General features: G+C 36.9%; 1 protein-coding gene across 4 annotated transcripts in view; it reads left to right on the forward strand.

Annotated features, from left to right (window-relative positions):
- DCL2 (dicer-like 2) overlaps positions 1 to 21,211 on the forward strand; it is a 538,569-nt gene that overhangs the window by 489,288 nt on the left and 28,070 nt on the right. For all 4 annotated transcript variants that reach the window (XM_089402947.1, XM_089402946.1, XM_089402944.1 and 1 more), the window contains one exon: positions 1,488 to 1,814. In XM_089402947.1, coding sequence (XP_089259073.1) covers positions 1,488 to 1,814 — 327 coding nt within the window. The remainder of the gene's footprint in view (positions 1 to 1,487; positions 1,815 to 21,211) is intronic.

Here is a 21,211-nt window from a genome sequence, read left to right on the forward strand (position 1 = left end):
AGAACAGGGGTGTACATTTTGCACCTCTGGGGTAGTGGAATCGGAAAAGCATTTCATTTTGGAATGTGATGCGTTCACAGAAATCAGAGAAAGTTATGGGAATATGTTAGCATCGGTTTCTTGGCATTGTCTTTTCAGCGAGGGGATTGTTGGAAGGTTGGGTCAACTCATCATCAATTTGAATAAGAAAAATATTGAATTGCAAAAGGCGAAAAACAGGGCACTGATGGTCCCATAAACTATTTTTAATATCGTGGACGTTAAAATATCATTTCATATGTCATCATCAGATATATTTATGTGGATAGTTAGTTGATATAGACAGTTACTTTTGACATCAGTGTCTTTTGTAAATTTCTCGTACAGATACTCCATGAAGGTCCCATGTATTCTGACAGTTTGTGGCAGTGATTGTTTTCGCTGTTTTTTTGGTTAGTCTATGATTATCACAGTTTTCATTGGCTGGGTTTTTTGAGAGCCATTCTACAAAATGTAATTTTTATCATGAACGAAAGTTACTTTTTTTCTTTCCTCTGAAAAAATGTCATATATTATAAAATAATTAATTGTTTTATGAAAGTTAAATTATAATATATAAATAATAATAAACAACAATTTAATATATTAATTAGTTTGTATAAATTAAATAATTAACTTAAAGTATATTAAAGTTATATAACAAATTATTTAAGTTTGTATATTTTAAATAACAAACTCATAATATAAATACCCATATACCGGGATGCAGCCTATAGAGATGGAAGCATTGTTTGCCCGAATTGCTATTTAAGTTTATATATTTTAAATAACAAACTCATAATATAAATATCCATATACCGGGGATGCAGCCTATAGAGGTGGAAGCATTGTTTGCCTGAATTACTCGGGGATGGAGCATTAGTTTAATAAAGCAAGGGTTCTGAAACCATACTAACCTAACCAGGAGGTCGCTGGCTATCTCATCAATAAGAAGTAAGAATCCGTTACTTTTTTAACGTGCCGCATTTTCTGTCTGTACAAATCGTTAGTGGATCCCAGCGGATCCGGATCAAGCAAGGAAATCTTTATCTAGAACTAAGTGATGAGGTGGGTCCTTTATCATTTGCGTCCAAATTATAGACTATGCCCTAAATTCTAATTGAGCCATTCTATTTTAGGTTAGGGTGCAGACTTAACATGCATACATGAACTAACACGTAGAGGAGTTAGTAAGTACCATTTTTCTCTGTAATCAGTACTTCACTTTTCATGTATTGCACATATATACTCTTTATAGTTGCATTGACTTGAGGAATAACAATAAAAAAAAATACATTACTTGTAATTTGTCCTTTTGGGCTTATTTACATAATCTTATCTCGGACTTCCAGTGTAATGTACGTTTACTGTAGTGGATCGTTTTGGATTAGAATATTGCATCAAATCTCTAATATTTGTAAGGTTGTTACATGGAAACATTCTAAGGTTGGATATTGTTGTTGTAACAGGTTTTGGGAGATTTAATTGAATCGATTGCCGGTGCAGTTCTTGTTGACTCTCATTTTGACACAAATCTTGTTTGGGATGCCATGAAACCTCTCCTAGAACCACTTGTCACTCCAGAAACTATAAAATACCAGCCTCTTCGTGAGTTACAAGAGTTGTGCCAAAATGAGGTTTACAAACACTGTTTTCATCATTCTCTGGAGGAAGGAACTTGTACTGTGAAAGTTGAAGTCACAGTCAAGGGTGATAGCTACATTGAAACATGTGTTGCATCAAACGGAAGGACAGCAAAGAAGCTTGCAGCAGAAAAGGTCCTAAAGTCTCTCAAGGTCTGTTTATCATGCTAATTTGCAATATATAATTATGTAGTTTAACTGGATGCTTGAATTAGTAACACAGTTAAAACAAATATTATTCTAAAAAGATTCAATTTAGCAAAAAGTTATTATGACTTGGACAAATCCACTGAATCTAGATGCTTTGTCTCCAACCCCTTGCCAGTGTCTTGAATTTGCTAGCCTTACACTTTCACATCATATCTCTTCTTCTATGCCTTATACTTTTTAATGTGATCTTTCAAAAGTGAAGGATTTATGTGGATATTTTAATCAGAATTTCGTTATTCCCTTGTATTGAAAATTGTTGACATCTAATTATTGGGATTGGATGAACATCTGTAAATAATGTAAATAGTAAATAATGGAGAATAAGAAAATGTAGAGACACTAGGAGGTGAAGCCCAAGAATCTCTCTTTGCTTGTATATAACCATGAGCAGCCTTAATGAAGAAAAACAATTCGTTTTGAGGAGTTACCTCTTGGCCTGATATGGTATTAGAGCCATCTCCAAAAAATAGCCTTTATTTGTAACTCACTTCTGCCATTTCTGCAGTCTTCTCCATTTCTACAATCTGCCAGGAATGGTTCTACTCTTATGAGGTGAAGCCCAAGAATCTCTCTTTGCTTGTATATAACCATGAGCAGCCTTAATGAAGAAAAACAATTCGTTTTGAGGAGTTACCTCTTGGCCTGATATGGTATTAGAGCCATCTCCAAAAAATAGCCTTTATTTGTAACTCACTTCTGCCATTTCTGCAGTGTTCTCCATTTCTACAATCTGCCAGGAATGGTTCTACTCTTATGCCTATTGAGTCCATCATATCTGCTAATCCCTGCCATCCTCTGTACTTGTGCGCTTGGTGCCTTAACTACTAAATAAAGGAGGCACAGTGATTGAATGTTGAACAGTTTATTTTCTGCTTCTTGTGCATTGAATGGGCTATCGCCGAGACTACTATAGGAGAACCAATCATAGTGGGAGTCGAGATGCTACAAGAGTCAAGTTGCGGTGTGAATTTCCTAGAGCGGTGAGCGAACAGAGTTGAAGTGCTACAACCACGAACTATGGTGCATATCTCTGCATTGAAAAATGGCCCATTATATGCTGTGCATTGGTATGGTGCATAGGGTGTTGCATTCTACGTGAAGACGTGAAGACTGTGCAATATTTTCATTGAGTTTTGAACACTGGTGGAAAATCCCGCAAAGTTGGATGAAACGTTGAATTGAAATCGTGACTATGCACTGGAAGTGTCAAGTTGAATTTTGATGGTATGATCCTTTTGTTTTAGCATCAAAAGTAAGATCTATTATGCATGATATCAAAGTCACTAATGTTGAACTAGAGATTCCTCTGATAGCTTTTGTCAAGGCACTTTATCTCACTTATTCAAATTTTCTTAAGTCATTGCAAGCAAATGGAAACCTCAAAGAGATTACCGTTGACTCCCTTGTGAAGAAATTTGTTGAGAGACAGAAAGCTTTTGGGAATAAAACTCCTTAGTCTTCTGAAGAAGCTGCGTGTCTTGCACATAAAGAGAAGAATCATGCTCAAGATTCTTTCAGAGGAAGAGGTGGTCAAAGAGGAAGAGAAAGAAGAAATTTCAAAGGCAGGGGGGCAGGCACTCTCAAGGAGAAAAATTTGATCTTCATTGCATATGTTGCAATAGAGATGGATCACATGATGCATCTACATGTAAGTTGCCTTGGTACAAAATTGAGCAGGAAAGAATTCAAGCCAAAGGTAAAACCAATGACAAAGAGGAAGGTAAAGCACCTGAATCCGCTCACTATGTGGTGGCACATTGTAATATTGGAGTAACTGAAGACTTGTTTAATGCTTCACTTGCTTCTTGGAAAAATGATTAGTTGCTTGATTCAGGAGCAACTTGCCACATGACTTTTAGAAGAGATTTTTTTGAGGAATTTACTGACAATGTTGATGGAGCAGTATACTTTGTAGACAGATCAAAACTCAAGCCATCATGGCTTGGCACAATCAGGCTCAAATTGCCTGGTCTTCCAGACTTTCTTCTGCATGATGTTTTATATCTCCCACATCTGAGGAGAAACTTGTTGTCCCTGGTCCACATCTGCCAACAGGGACACTCCATTCATATGTTTGATGGCAAGGTTGAGGTGAGAAAAGCATCATATCACTCACTTGTCATGACGGGGATAGAAGAAGAAAGACTTTTGAAGCTGCAAGGTACCTCTGCTCATGCACAAAATTTCTCATACAGTTCTCATTATGATGAAGGTACATTTCCATCAATTCTTTTATGGCATGCTAGTTTTGGACACTCGAATTATGACAGCCTTCGCTTGTTGAAGAAAACTGGTGTTACTGGTTTGCCTACAATTCCTAGGAAACTTAATCAATGTGATGTTTGTATTCTAGGAAAGTATAGCAAACAATCTTTTCATGATTCACATTCCAAAGCACATAGAAAACTTGAACTCATTCATTTATATTTATGTGGTCCAATACCTGTTCTTTCTGCAAATGGAAATACATATATGATGACATTTATTGATGACTACACCAGAATGTGTTGGGTTTATTTATTGAAGAACAAATCTGATGTTTTTCAAACATTCAAGAACTTTCATACATGGATTGAAAATGATGCACAATCTCATATTGGCTCTATTCGCATTGATAATGGAAAAGAATACATTTCAAATGAATTTGAAAACTATCTTTGCCATGATAGGATCAAACATCAAACAATTGTGCCTTATAATCCCCAACAAAATGGAGTAGCTGAAAGAATGAATAGGACAATCTTAAATATGTTACGTTTCATGATTTTTTTCAAGAATGTAAAATTGATGTTTTGGGCTGATGCAGTTCTATGTGTTGTATATGTAAAGAATAGATGTCCATCTAATTCTATTAGAAACAAGACTACTTATGAAATGTGGTATGGCCACATTCCTTCTGTAAAGCATCTCAGGGTCTTTGGTTCCACCTGTTATGCCTTGATACCAAGGGTACAAAGAGACAAACTTGGTGTAAGGAGTCGTAAGTGTATCTTCTTGGGGTATTCAAATGCCTCCAAAGCATACTGTCTCTATGATGAAATTAATAAGAAGTCTGTTGTATCTAGAGATGTAATCTTTTTAATCTTCCAATGATGATAATGTTGTTGAGCGGCAGCTTGATCGCTTGGATAGATTCGTACATGCAAAATCATTTCAAGAATTTGATAATCAGATTCCACATCTTGAAGGGGGGATTCCTATACTAGATCAATCTGTGGAATCTTCTTCTGAAGCACTCTCTCCCCCACATGAAGCTCCAACCATTTATGACACTTTGAGTGATGTGATTGACAGAATTAGGAGACTCAATCTTGATTCAATCCCAACTCAGTTAACTGAACAGCTTGGACCATCTCAGAAAGGTCCCCCAAAATGGCTAACAAAGACACTTGAAAGTGTTCATCCTGATGAGGTTGGAAAGACAGGAACAAGAAATTCAACCAGGCAAAATGGAGGTGATGTAGATGATTCTGATTCACCTGTTGATATGGATGTTTCTTATGATTGTGAACTGAATTTGTCTACAGATTTTGAACCAACTTCCTTCAAAGAAGTCACTTCTCATGATGAATGGAAAGAAGCGATGCAAAAGGAGTATGATGCCTTGATAAAGAATGGCACTTGGAAGCTGGTTGATCCTCCATTGGGAACCAAACCAATTGGCTACAAGTGGGTCTACAAGAACAATTATAAAGTTGATGGCTCACTTGACAAGCTCAAAGCCAGGCTTGTGGCAAAAGGTTTTTCACAAAAGGAAGGGGTTGATTATGAGGAGACTTTTGCCCCCACAGCAAAATGGGCTACCATCCAGACACTCTTTGCCTTGGTAGCATAGAATGATTGAAAAGTCCATCAAGTTGACGTAAAAACTGCTTTCTTGAATGGAGATCTGAAAGAAAATTTTTTGTATGTCCTAGCCAGAAGGATTTGTTGTGAAGGGACATGAACATAAAGTATGCAAACTTGTGAAATCCTTGTATGGCCTCAAGCAAGCACCACGAGTTTGGTATGAAAAGTTAACTGAGCATCTTTTGAAACTCAACTTCAAACATTATGATCTTGATGATGCAACTTTGTTTGTCAAGAAAGTTGGCAAAACAGTTGTATATCTCGTGGTATATGTAGATGATCTTTTGACGACAGGGAACAATGAGAGCTACATTGCATCCATAAAGAATGAAATTGAGGAAAGGTTTTGAAATGACTGACTTGGGCTATGTTCACTACTATCTTGGTATTGAAGTAACTCCACATCCGAAGTATATATTCCTCCCTCAAAAGAAATACATTGGAGATTTGTTAAATAGGTTTATAATGGCTAAGTTCAACCTTTTGACTACTCCATTGGAACAAAACTTAAAGCTCACATTCATTGAAGGAAAAGAATTTGAGGATGCGACAAGGTATAGACAACTTGTAGGAAGTCTCAACTACCTGAATACTACCAGACTGGATATTTCATTCGTTGTTGGAATCCTCTCCACGTTTATGCAAAAGCCTTGTGAGGGACATTGGTTTGTTGCAAAAAGAGTTCTAAAGTACTTGAAGGGAACCCAAGACTTTGGACTCAAGTATACACAGGTGGGTGACTTCAGCTTGATTGGATACTCTGATTCAGACTTCAATGGAGACAAAGAAACTGGGGTATCTACTTCAGGTTATGCTATGAGTCTTGGATCAAGAGTTGTCTCCTGGAGATCACGCAAACAATCAGTTCTAGAAGATTCCACAACAAACAAAAAATAGGTGGTAGTTGTTGAGGCAACAAAAGAAATTGTGGCTCGGGAAAATTCTGGAAGATTTGTAGGTAAAACAAGTACATTCAACTCCACTCATGATTGACAACACCTCTGCAATAAAGTTGGCCAAGAACCCAAAGTTCCATGATCGAACGAAGCACATCAATACAAAATACCATCTGATTCGACATCATGTTGAGGCCAAGACAATCCATCTACGCCATTGTTCCACTAATGAGCAGATTGCAGACATCTTCACCAAAGCGCTTGGAAGAGAAAAGTTCGAAAGATTCAGAATGATGCTTGGACTCACCAACATCCCTTCAAATTAAAGAGGGGAATGTTGACACCTAATCGTTGAAATTGGGTGAACATTTGTAAATAATGTAAATAGTAAATAATGGAGAATAAGAAAATGAAGAGACACTGGGAGGTGAAGCCCAAGAGTCTCTCCCTACTTGTATATAACCATGAGCAACCTTAATGAAGAAAAACAATTTGTTTTGGGGAGGTACCTCCTGGCTTGACAAAAATTAACCTTGGGAAGTCAGTGAGGACAGAAATTTAAGCCTTTTTTAATTGCACTTGGATTTTTTGAGTATGAAATGTTGCTTGGAGATTCAAAGAAAGAAGCTTTATCCACAATTATGACCAAATTTCTCAGAACCAGAACTAGAACTTGTTCGCCCCAAACTTATGAACTGGATAAGAACCGACTGAAAAATCAATATTAATCCAAACCTCTCGATACCAAATTGTCAAAGTTTGTTCCTTTCTATTGCATGTAAATGTGCAAATAGCAAAAATACATCGAAATATAAGTTTCAGCATAAATCAAATTAAAGTTACGAGAAAACATAAGCGTTGAAGTTGTAAATCACCTTTGGAGTCTAAAAAGTATCATACTGTAATCAAATGAGTATGTAGCTCATTTGAATTTTGGCTCATTAAATAGACTCAGTCATGTCTAGGAATCTAAAATTTGTTTTATCTTAGTGGCTTCAATAATGCTACCATTTGATGTTCTAAATCAGTGGGTACTAGTGGACAACATATAAATTTTAATTAGTTGGTATTGTTAAGTAACCTATTCTTGTTCAAGGATTTAATTTCAAAATCCCACAATTCTCAACTCAAGGGTTGCAAAAGGAAGTGGTATGGATTATGTTTTCAAGGATATTGTGAAGAAAATAATTGAGGTGTACCAGGTTGATCATACAGTCTTCTCAAAGAGCAGGAATGATTATGTCAACCACTTGAGGCAAGTCTTTGATAGGTGCAAAAATATGGAATATCTCTCTCCAATGAGGGCCATTTGGGGAGTTACAAAAGGAAATATCCTTGGACACATTTGTTGGTGAATTTGTCGTTGATGGCAAAGGGTCAGTTGATGTATGCTTGTGTTGATGCAATTATTGTTATGATTATTATGTTTATGTTGTATGCTTGTTACGTTTACTTGACAGAGGTGTGGTCACCATATGTTTGTAAGGTGTGTTGTGATGTTTGTTATGCTTGTAAGACATAGTTGATGTATGTTGCAAAGGAAATGGCAATGGAAATTCTTATGTTGCAGATGTTGCAGAGGTCAGTGTTGAAGGTATGTGAATGCTTGCTTGAAGATTTGACGTTGTGATGTATCGCAAAGAAGCAAGATATATTAGGTCAGATTTGAAGAAGTGCTTGAAGTGCTAAGAAGTTGTGATGTAAGAGGATGCATGACTAGATGGAGAATTTTCTATTTTTGCCTAGTTGGGATGAAGTTACATGGCCTTAGAATTATTTTGGCTTATGCAATCATAGTTGGTTGATATGTGTTTTTTTTTTTTGATTGGTGTGATATGTCTGAGGGGATTGAACTTCCAATCACCTGGATACACAAGAACTTTCCAACATGCTTTTTGCCAATTGCTACCATGACTACTTTTAAATATATTTGGTGGACCATTAACTTTGTTTCAATGTTCAAAATCTGAAAAGGTGTCAAATGAACGAGTGGAATGCAAAGATACAAGACTTTTCACTTCATATTATGCATGCCAACAAAGTTTGTTTATAAAATATGTGATTTTGGAATGCTGAAAAGTTAGAGTGTGTGTGGAAGAGTTGAGTTGTAGTGAGAGCTTGTTTGTGAGTTACTTGTCACAAAGAGACAAAGGTATAAGAGCAGATGTGAAGCATATTTGAGGATGATAAGAGACAAAAACATAGATGGAGGTATGTAGAGCTTAAGACCTGGTAAACCAACACATTGTTTCGTGTGTGTATCAGGGGATTGTGGTCTCCTTTCAAGTTGTAGTTTGAAAAAGAACAGATTGGAGCCTGTTGAATTGGAAGTAGAAGCTTCCAAGAAAATTGTAGCTTGCAAAACAAGTAAAGGTAGGAGCCTCCTGTAGGTTGTATCCTGCAGAAAATTTATGTAAGTGGGAGTAGGAGCTTCCCGGCAAGTTGTAGCTTGCAAAATAGAAGAGAGGTTGCAACCTCCAAAAGCTGATGTAATGGAGGAAGTAGGAGGTTTCCTTTACATCACAATAATAACAAATTTGTGGTTTTCTTCCTTTATGGGTTTCCACTTATATCTAGTGTCCACATGTGTTGCTTTTACGTGTTGATTTTATGTTGTCATGGAATGTTGTTATGTTGATTAAATCTGTTATTTATATGATGTTATATTGTTCATTGAATATTTTAGATAAATTTTGAAAAGAAAAATAAATAGAATTTAATGTCCATGAATGCACTAAACTGATTCATCCCTCCTCTTAGTTTAGTCAAGTTTCCAACAATGTTATGTCCAAGAAAGTGTTGAAGAAAGTGTAACTAGGTTCGATCTTCATAATGACATGATCTTTGTATTTGATGTAATAAAAGAGAATAAATTATCTTTGTAATCTCATTGCATGGGTTTCATGAGCAAGAGGTGTCATTAGGTGAAAGACTTCTTCTTGATGTTTTTAGAATTTATTTCTATGTCAAAGAATCATGTCATGAGTCCAAGTAAATGTGTACAAGTCTTCAACTAGTGTAGCAGCCCCCCAAGACCAAGATCAATGCCTCAAATCAAGCCCTCCAAAGTCTGCAAGTGAAGCAATAAGGAGATGATCACGTCGGCTACAAAGAAATGAATTAAAATATATAAATATATGTCATGTCGGCTTGAAATAATGGACACGTCGGTTCATGAGATAAGGTCAGCTTACATATATGGATAACCACTATAAATACCCATGAAGGGTAGATGAAAATGACATGAAAAATTCGGATGGTTCTGAGATGAAGCCACAGTGATAAGGTAGCCGCAGTGAGATGGAGCCACAGGCATAGAAGAGGAGCCACAGTAGATGGTAGCCGTAGTTCAGCATGGAAGAGTCACAGTCATAGCTGCAATCGCTGTAGTCAAGTGAGGTAGCCGCAGTCAAGCATGAAGGAGCCACAGTCAAGAGATCAAAGGTCTCTCTGCACCTCGGATGGGTTTAAGGGCAGACAAACTAGGTCTCGGATGGCTAGAAAGAGCAAGTCATGATCTGATCTCAGAGAACGCAACATTATTATGCGTTTTGGGTTTTCCTCAGAGAACGCAACAGTATTCGTCAATCTAATCTCTATAAGAAGAATTTACGCATGGGTTTTCCTCTCCAAGAGGGAGAGGTTTTGGCCTTGGCAGATAGCCAAACATTTGTTTTCTTGTCTCTTTTGTTGTGATAGTAGTTTGATGAAGCTAACATACACATGCTAATAATGAAGTAAACATCAAGCTAAGATAAATTGTTTAAATACTTCACAAATTGTTATCATGTAACGAAGAATCATCCTAACTTTGCTTGCCCTAGATTCTTCAACAGGAAGGAATAAGAGTAGACTTGGAGAGAATCTGGGAAATTCAGCAGATTCCTCAATCAAGAAATTTGAACAAATTGCAATATTTCTTTGGCAAGGTGAATTTCGTTAGAAGTTTCATTCCAAATGTTTTAGAGACAACAAATGCTCTTAACAAGTTTTTGAAGAAAGATGCAATTTTTAAGTGGGACGATGAAAGTTGCACAACATTCCATTGTAAAAGGTGCCATAGTCATTCTCTTGTTTTAAGTAGACCTAATTTTGAAAAAGATTTTCTTTTTTCTTGCTTTTTCTTCTAACGATACTATTGGATGTGTTTTTCATCAAGAAAATGAATAGGGAAATGAACAACCAATAACATTTAAGAGCGAAATTTTAAGGGATGCATAGTTGAACCATGTCATGCCATCATTGAGCGAAATTCATTGAAGCATTTCAAAAATTATATTTATTATTCAGAGGTTATAGCATTTGTTCCTCATCTAGTTGTCAAATACCTTTTGTCATAGCAGGATTGTTTGGGATTGAGAGGCAAGTGGGTTGTTAAAATTCAAGAATATGATTTGGAAATCAGGCCCATTAAGATTATTAAGGGAAAAGGATTGGCAAAGCTTTTGAAAGAGAACAATGAGATAGCTCTTGGAATCAACACAATCAATGTAGTTACTTTAGAGTTAGAGCAACACGAATGGTACATCGATATAATCTACTACCTCAAGTATCTTGCGAACCCCAAGCACCTTCTAGAACACAAGAAACGAGCATTAAGATTGAAGATCTCAAAATATTGCTTCATGGGATGGAGGAATCTCAATCGTCTAGTCCTAAGATATGTTGTCGCACAAAGTGTTTAGGCAGCGCGACAACACTCAGAGTAAGGGTTGTCACTCTTAAATCCTTACTCACTCCGTTTAGACTCTCTCCTAGACAAGTCAAGGGGGGTAGTCCCTAGTTAAATGGATGAGGAAAACCTGTGAAGAACAGACTCTAGGACATTTTAATGACGGGCAACTTGATGAATGAATCCCGATTAATTCAGATAAATATATCAAACGCCAATGTACACAAGACACGACCACGAGATAGAAACAATTATAGACTAGTGCCGTCGATATTTGAATTAACAAGTTATCCAAAACGATGAAAAGCGACAATCATAAATAATCCATATGCAAGAAATTCTAGATTTAAAATTATTTTCGTTGACTGCCCAAATCTAGATTTAATAAATTTTCTTCAATAGCCAAATATGATTAAAAATGTTTATCGCACCTTGACCATAGGAAAATCATAAAAAATGCATTTAATGACCAAATGACACTAAGGAACTTTAGGTTAAATTTTTTTAATTATTCCTTGGGAATTTAATTTAATCAAAGAGTTAAAAACAAAAAAACAAAATTTTTAATGGGTGATAGGCCACATTAAAAATTCTAAAATTTAAGCAAAAAAAACCCTTGAATTTTATTTTAAATCCTTAGTCACCAAATTTAGATTTATGATTTAAAGTTTTTTAATTTTATATTTTTTAAATGTTTTTGGATTTTAAATGTTTTAGATATTTTTAGACCTTTTTTAATCATAAATTGCAAAATCAAAATGAAATAAACAAAACAAAAATGTGAAAATCAAAACACCCATGCTAACCCTAACTCAAATCATAAATATATACATTAAAAAAAAAAAACAAATCGAAATCTTATTTGTATTTCTTTATGCCTTACATAAAAGAAACTAGGCAAAGTTTAGAAAAATAAAATAAAATCTGAACTAAATAAAAGTGAAAACTAACCCAACCCCTTCCACATACACAATAATAAGAATAATAAAATCGAATGAGTTTGAGGGTTTGTTGTTGTGTGTGTGCAGGTTCGGGCGGTGGAAGCTGAGTTTGATGGTTTGCTTGCAGGTATGCGGGAGACGTGGACAGTTCGAATTAGGCTTGGAAGAGGGTTCGATTGAACAGCCGGAGGAAGGCTGGGCAAGGTGGAGATGGCTGCGGAGTGGTAGCAGTTTGGACTGTGTGAAGGAGAGTTGACTTCTGCGGGTTTGCGTGGAGAGGAGTTTGGATACGCAGCAGCAAGGAGAGAGCCAAGAGAGGGGTATGGCAGCATTGGAGCTACGGACAGCAGTGAGGAGAATGCAAGTTTGAAAGACTGCGTGAGGATGGGAGCTCGATGGGGAGCTGATGAAAAGACTAAGCAGCGAGGGTTTAGAGACCATGTGAGAGGGATGGAGGCTCAACGCTGCGGGTTGATGAGCATAAGGGTTTGAAGCTGGAGGCAGCAAAGGAAGGGATTTGAGGAGGTTTTCTGTTCTCCTTTTGCAGGTTTGGAATGGCGGCTAACAGCGTGGATTCGAAGAGAAAGCAAGTAGTAGGGCTAGGCCCTTAAAAAAAATCGAAATGCACAGTGAAACCCAAAAACCAGGCAACAAATCCCAGGAACCAATCAGCAAATTGGTGGCCGAAAAACCCCTTAAAATTTACCAAAACTCCTTTAAGAATTTTCCATGAATCTTAACTTAAAATTTTGAATCAGTTTGCTTCAAATTTGATCCTGAAACCCTCACGAAATTTCCAGATCTGATTTTAAATTTTAATCTTTAGACTTCAAAATCTGGACATAATCCCTGCCAAAATGATGCTGATGAAACCCAGAAATCCAGATCTTACCCTCCAGGGCCTAGATCTGGACTTTGCATAGCTTTCAGCTTCAGATCTATCGCTGCAATACAACAAGAAACACCCAAACGATATATACAATGACCCAAAAAATAAAAACCCTGAAAACCAAAGTGAGAACTAAAATTAGTTACAGATCTATGTACATAAATGGCAGATCTATCAGATCTAGGGAGTATGAGTTTGACTCTGCTTCCAGATCTGATGATTTGAAGCTCTCAACAGCGAGATCTAACGATTTAGCACAAAAAAATTAATTTTTTTTTAATTTTAGAGGAGGTACTAAGCTAAAAACCCTTCATGCATCACCCATAAAAATATCTTATGATAAGCCTGAGATCAAATTCAAACTGGGCTCTTCAGAACACACGGATCGAGAGTTGGTTGGTTCAACCGAGAACTTCTTCGAACGCCTGATGATCTAATAATCAAGGATTTTCCTGCAAAACTCGATTCAGCCGTCAACATAGAGCGAGAAAACAATAATAAAATTCAGATCTAATAGAGATACCTGCTATTATATTCAAAACTTAATCATTCAAACCCCAGCGACTAAGCAAGATACCTGTACTCAAATTGCTCTTAGAAGCTATTATTAATGGCAAAAAAGAAATTACGCACGAAAATAATACATCTTACAACATTTCCATGAAGAGTAACACCAGCAGAAATTTAACCCCAAAGTCTTTTTTTATTGCTCATAAAAAGATTACAAGAGAGAGCTTTTCACTTAGTACACGATCAAAAGATCGGATGATACTGACTGACAAATGACCTCCTATTTAAAGATAAATCCTCCAACGGCTAGTTCAAGTGATCCTTGTCAAAGTGATTTCAACCGTTGATGAGGTTCAAAATTTCTTTTAATCTCATCCGTCAAAATTTTAAATATTGAGGAAATTTCGAATTTTTCAATTAAATGCATTTTAATAAATTCAAAAATTAAAATTTTGCATTTATTTCCTCAAAATTTTGACTTTGACTTAACCCTAGGGACCCAAGGCATAAAATTTGGCAAAATAATCAATTAACCTTAGTCTATGGACCTGTTAAGATTTAATTTTTTAAAGGATTCACGAATTTTACCTCTGGAAAACTTAAATTTACCTAGGACCTAGGACCTATGAGGGGATAAATTATTTTTCTAACCCTCAAGACACTTTACATCATGATTTTCTTACATTTTTACATCTCAAGGGGGAAAGCCCATTTGCAAAAGACCCTCACAGACTACCCAGTTTTGCGACACAAATATAATCTAGCAGATCAAGCAATTTGTAATAAAATAACCTAACCAAATAGTTAGGAATATTCCCAAATCGTTTTTACATAGAATCGATCTAGAACACTAGGACTCCCCTAAGATTCCAGTGACAAAATCCAGTCCAGCTTTGGGGTAAGGCTGAAGGAAAACTCTACCGACCATCCGAGAATGGATCGGTGAGACAAAAAACCTCTCGGAATGTAGATCGTCACCAGAAAATTAGGTTTACCTAGGTGATTACATACATGACACGGATCTGCTGAGATTATTTACATTATACACATGCAGACTGGGTTTACATTATAAGATGATCCTCAGGCTGATGATGATAGTTGAACAGCATGGATACGTCGATGATCCTCAGGCTGATGATGATAGTTGAACGGCACGGACACGTAGTGGTCAAGAAGATGCATTAGCCAAGAGAAGCAAAGAGCGTGGCTAAAGTGTTCCATCAAGGTTTGTGTCATGGACATCATACAACAAGAACATTTGTGCACAAGTTTCTTAGAGGTGGCTATTATTTGCCAACTATTTTCACATATGTGCATAGGCTTATCAGAGAGTGCTAGCCATGTCAATTCTTCACAAGAAGACAAAAGTTAGTGGGAAGTCCTCTTCATCCTGTTGCAGTGGTAGTATCATTTCAACAGTGGGGCCTAGACTTCATTGGAGAGCTCAAGGATGATTCAAGTAATAGTCACAAATGGATTCTTACTACAACAAATTACTTTACAAGATGGGTAGAAGTAGTTCCCATTGAGAAGGCAATCGATGAAGTGGTTATCAGCTTCTTAGAAGATAAAACCATGACCAGATTCGTGGTTCTTGCAAAAATCACTACAATTTATTCCAAAGCCATTAGTTCAGCCAAGATGGCCAACATCTACTTCACGTATGGCATTATCCTTTCACATTCATCCAACTACTATCCTTAAGGTAATAAGTTAGCCACATCCAACAACAAGAACCTCATGAGCATCATCCAGAAGACCGTCGATGACAATAAGAGGCAGTCTGATAGTAAGTTGAAGTACACCTTATGAGCATATTGGATCACAAGGAAAGAGTCCACTAGAAAGAGCCTATTTGATCCAGTATTGGATGGATGTCACTTTTCCCATTCGTCTCAAACTTTTTGTATACAAGTTGATGCAACATTTATCCACTAAAGAAGAAGTGTTGCAGAATAGAACTGATATGTCGAAAGAATTGGATGAAACCAGAAGGAAGGAATACAATTATTTATTCAAAATCCAAGAAAATAGTATAAAGAAGTTTGACAAGAAATCCCTCCAAAGATATTTTCAAAAGGGTGACTTTGTCTTACTTTGGAACAAGAAGGGTGAAAAGCTAGGAAATCATGGCAAGTTCAAGAGTCTTTGGCTTGGTCCATACCAGATTAGAGAAGGCAACAACTCTTTCTACCTCATCCATCTTGACAAAGAGAAGCTTTTATTTCTTGTGAATGAGAAAGTTATAAATATGTTCTACAAAGATAGTATACGATGCTATCAGGGGCATCATAATGTGCCATATTAGCTTAGTTTTCAATTTTGCTTGTGTGGTTTCATTTTCATTGAGCAATGGTATTCCCTTGGTTATGACTTTTTATCTTTGATTAGTTGTTTTCCATTTTTTGTGGCAAATAATTTTGGGCGACAAATGAACAATTTTATTGTTCCAACTTCCTCCCAAGTGAAAAACATCTCCCGTAGTTGGAGCTAGCTATTAACTCATCTTTTAGCAGGGGTACCTATGAGCAATTTCATTTTTTGGCAACACCATTATAAGCCCCAGGAATGTGAGTCTGAAGCCACGTTTTAGGCCTATGGCATGTTCTTTATGTGAAAGTGTCTTTTAGATCCCCAATGGTATGGAGGGTCATGGCTATTATTTTTAATTTCATTTCCATGGTGCTTGGTTTTATGGCACTATTGACATCCCCCTAGTGGGCAGTAACTCCCCATTTTGATGAACATAACTATGTCTTGGGGTGGTATGCGGGCACCATGGAGGTGGATCTGTTAAGACTCATGATTTAGGGGACCACTTAATGTCTAGCCTTTTAAAGGTGACCATCTATTATACTCCTCTTACATTACCCCTTTGATCCCAGTGTGTTGAAGGAATTGTAACTAGGTTCGGTCTCCATAAATGTAAGTTTGAATTTTGTATTTATTCAAGAAAAGAGAATTTTTTTTTATGATATTTGTAAATGAGTTTCTTGCTCATTGAATTAGTTCAAGCACATGTTCAAGTGCTTCTAGGAAGTCAAGAGACAATGCATTTATGTAGGACCCTTTGAGGGCATGTTACACTATGTATAAAATAATATAAAGGTCAAAGGAATACCTCCAAGCAAAGTCCAAGTCCTGTCCATGCAGCAATGTCATCCAAATGAAGCAAAACGAAGGAAATAGTGAATATATGGTCAAGTCGGCTTGAAGACAGAATATCGTCCTAATGTCAGCCTAGAGGAGGGACAATCCTCTATATATAAAGGTTGTCCACTCCCTCATAAAGCATATAATGCAAGCTTTGAAATCAGCAAAGGTAGAAGTTGAGAAAGTGAAGGGAAAAGGAAAGTCTAAGGGTCTCCAAGACAAGCAAAGAAAGGAGGAAGAAGACTGAAGTGTAGGGGATTGTTTCTAGGGCGAGAAACAGTAACACGTATGAGGAAAAGGAGGACAGATTGCAGATATAAAAACAATAACCTTTTAGTGCAAGATTCGTTGGTGTTTGGGCTAGATATTAGGCCTACAAGGCCTCCCAAGTCAAGCGAAGAGGTCTCTCTCTCTAGTGAAGGTGAAAGGACCCTAATTCACTAAGGGTACCCTCCACGCGTGAGAAAACTAGGGCAGTAGAACAACAGTACAGTCATACACCCATATCTCAAGAAGGATCTCGTTTGGTCAACAAAAGAAGACGTCTACTTGAGCATAGTATAGAAGAGGAACATCTCATCTAGAAGGCTCACTTAGGGAAGGTCTATCTCTAGACAAGAAACAAAGGAGGACGAAGTCCTAGGGATAAAAGTGTCGGAAGGAGAATGTCTATGTGTCGGGGAACAAAGTGCAGAAAAGAGGAGAGGACTTGACTTGTGCTTGGAGGACATCCTAGTCAAGGGTCTAAGGTTTGGCAGTGATCAATAAGAAGCTTCAATAAGAGAAACTTACCAAAGGGTTTTCCTCTCTAAGAGAGAGGGTATTGGCCCTGGTAGAGAGCCACCATTTGTGTTCTTGTCTTTATGTTTTTGATAGAAGTTTGATGAAACATACACACTAATAATAAGAAGATCGAGGTAAGATAATTGTAAAAGTGTTTCACAAATTGTTATCAAGCAGTGAAGAATCTTAATAAATAATAGTTCCCTTAATTCTTCAACATGGTGACACATCAAGGAAAGAGCATCTCAAGAACACTCATCAAGGAAAGGCATCTACAAGGTTGAAGCATCAAGCCAAATCGACTCAAGGAAAAGAAGGCCTACCATCTATCATTTATCAAGGAAGACTACATAGCAAGAAGAAGAGCCTTACACAAAGGCACCTACAAAGAAGAACAGATCAAAGAAGGACCTAAATCATCTACAAGTTACCAAGCAAATCTCTTCATCAAGCAAGTCCACTTGGAGAAGACAACTTGAAGAACATCAAGATCCTAGAAAGGCAAGCCATCAAGTCTTCAAGGAGAAAGAAAACCCACTACATCTCAAAATCTATCAAGTAAATATATGTCCCCTTCTGAATATACATCAATGTCTTTTTGCAATGAAAGCAACAAATTAGTAGGTACCAGTAACTTTCTTGCATGGAAGAAGAGGACTGATTTACTTCTCAAGGAGAATGAACTCCTAGAACATGTCAAAGGGAATATCACTATCCCTGCTAAGGAATACAATCAAGCCTTAGAAAAGTATTATAAGGATGAGACAAGAGCTCAAAGGATTCTAATAGAATCAATCAAAGACTCTCTCATTCCTTATGTCTCCAAATTTGAAACATAAAAAGAAATTTATGATAAGATATTAGAGCTATTCTCGGTATCCACAGCTGGAGAAGTGATATCTCTAAGAAATGAATTGTACAAGATGAAGATATCAAAGGAAGGAATAGATCCCTACTTCATGAAGATCTCTGAGATGAGGGATCAACTTCAAGAGCTTGGGGAAGTCATGTCTGACAGAGAAATGACAATTGTAGGATTCAATGGTCTACCTGAGGATTGGGGCAACTTCACATCAAACATATATGCCAAGAAGGAAGCAACTGCACTCAATGAAATGTGGTCTCAATGCAAGACAGAGGAAACCAGACTTAAAGCAAAGGAAGATGTGGGATGAAAAGAGCAAGCATTTGCTACCATGGCCAAAAGAAAGGGAAAATTTGGCAAATTTGGTCTCCAAAATCCAATGCTATGGATGCCAAGAATATGGACACTACAAAAGGAATTTCCCTAAGCTTAAGAAGGACAACAACGACAAAAGAAAGAGGAAAGAAGCTCACATGACTCAAGAGGTGAAAGAAGAAGAAAAGAAGCAAAAGAAGGAAGATCCTTCGGATCTCTACTATGACTAAATCAAACTCTTACTTCAAGTCTTCTTTCAAAGTTTGTAGTAGGATAGGAGCATGTAGGAATAAAATAAAATTGCATGGCTAGAAACATCTTCTAGAATCTAGAAGCATGTAGTACGTAGAGTTCTAGATACTGATGTAGAAGTAGCATTTATAATGAGAACAAAATGCATGGTTAGAAATATCTTCTAGAATATAGGAGCATGGTAGATATAGCTCAAGATATTCATGTAGAAGGAGCATAGCTAGTATAGAACCTCAGCCGCGATGAAAGAAAATTGATCATGATTAAGAATCTTAGAAGATCTCCATCATCAAAAGGAAAGAAACATTTGTCGGGAAAGGGTCTTCAAGATCTTATGATGGAATCTTCAAAATAAGATTCATGACTAAGAAGCAAATGTCTCATTAGGAAGTCCCATTCATGGGATTGAAGAAAAGGATGATGAGCAGGCAAGCTAAGATGAAGCAAGAAGGGCCACACCATGAACAATCAAATAGAGTCAAGATGATCAAAGGAGAATCAAGATGAGGTATGTATGCATCAAAGTTTAGTCATGTTATCATTTATATATTATTGAGTCATGGGAATAGTTCTATAAAATGATCAAGTAGGAAAGAATCTCTTTCACCAATGACATGCTCGAAGGCATGTACTACAGTCTAAATGCAATAAAGTTCAACAAAAGGATAAGGAGTATAAGGAGTATAAGATTGTTGACTAAGAAGCAAGAAGAAATGTTGACTGGTCCAGGAAGCAAGCAATGAAGAAGTGCTCTCAAGGAGCATAAGATGGTTGACCAATGTATCCAAAGAGAAGCAAATAAAGAAAGAGATCAAGCATGTGAAGAACACCATGATCACCGAGAATCACTATCTGACAAGATACTTTTTAAGATATCTCCCGATAGAAGGCAAGACAACTCTAACAAAGAAAGGAAGGACCCTTGACACCTATGAAGGCCTTGGAGATATGAAAGATGCAGATAACTGATTCTACTCTATGAAGATGTCATGATGAAGAAGCCATCCAGCAAAATAAAAAGCAATGTTGAAGCAATATCAGGATGAATTCATGATGGGCTACTAGGTCGAAGCATGTAAACAAGCAAGTACAACAAAGCATCCATGAGAAGAGTATTTGACAGATGACAAAGGAGTAGCCAGATGACAAGAAAACCTGATGTATGACAAGAAAGCAACTTTCCACGAAAGAAGCAATGACATACCAAACCAGGGAGGAAAGTGATTGATGGATGGTGCCCTACCTAGAAGAAGTTCGGAAAAAGACTTCATGACATAAAATAAAGGAAGGAGATCAAGCAGCTGAAGGACCCACGAAGAAGAAGTTGTTGATGAATGAAAGAGCCCCTAGTTAAGAGGGAGATCTAACAGGGCCTTGATCAAGAGGAAGTTTTGGATCACCCCTGATTACAAAGGAGTGGCAATTGTGTTTTTCCATTTCATTGGTTATGCACTAGACTAGGACTAACAGTCATAAGTCTAGATGAAGGCCATGAATGGAAATGTAGACACAAGATAGACACAACATTATTGTTTTCACTTGGGAAGAAAGAATGGGAGGATTGGGTAATCATCTGGCATCAAATACTCTTTGAAGATGTGTAGGGCATCCAAGACAAGAGTAGGAAAGAGGACTGATATTCTTTGAGGGTTGGGAACCCAATACAAGAATAGTCCTAGAAGGTCATACTCAGTGAACACCCGGGTGGGTATTTACCTTAAGAGACAATGAATAAGGTGTCTATAAGTCATTGGTCTCACCAACGTTGTACTCTAATCTATTAAGAGTTAGAGTTGTCAGTCAAGGCCTTGTTGTGGAAACAATGTTCGTTATAATGATGCTATAATAGATGGATTGCAAATCCGGTTTCTCTTATGTGAATTTTTCAAGATTGAAACAAAGCCAAACACCTTGTAATGTTGTATGAATACCTCCCTAGTTAAGAGGGAGTGTTCAATGAAGTGTAACTAGGTTTGGTCTTCATAAATGTAAGTTTGACTTTTGTATTTATTCAAGAAAAGAGAAATTATTTTTATGATATTTGTCAATGAGTTTCTTGCTCATTAAATTAGGTCAAGCACATGTTTAAGTGCTTCTAGGAAGTCAAGAGGCAATGTATTTATGTAAGACCCTTTGAGGGCATGTTACACTATGTATAAAATAGTATAAAGGTTAAAGGAATACCTCCAAGCAAAGTCCAAGTCCTCTCCATGCA

Source organism: Pinus tabuliformis, chromosome 2_1 (genome assembly GCF_031772625.1).
Source record: "Pinus tabuliformis cultivar Carrire ecotype Pingquan chromosome 2_1, CPIR1, whole genome shotgun sequence".
NCBI lineage: Eukaryota > Viridiplantae > Streptophyta > Pinopsida > Pinales > Pinaceae > Pinus > Pinus tabuliformis.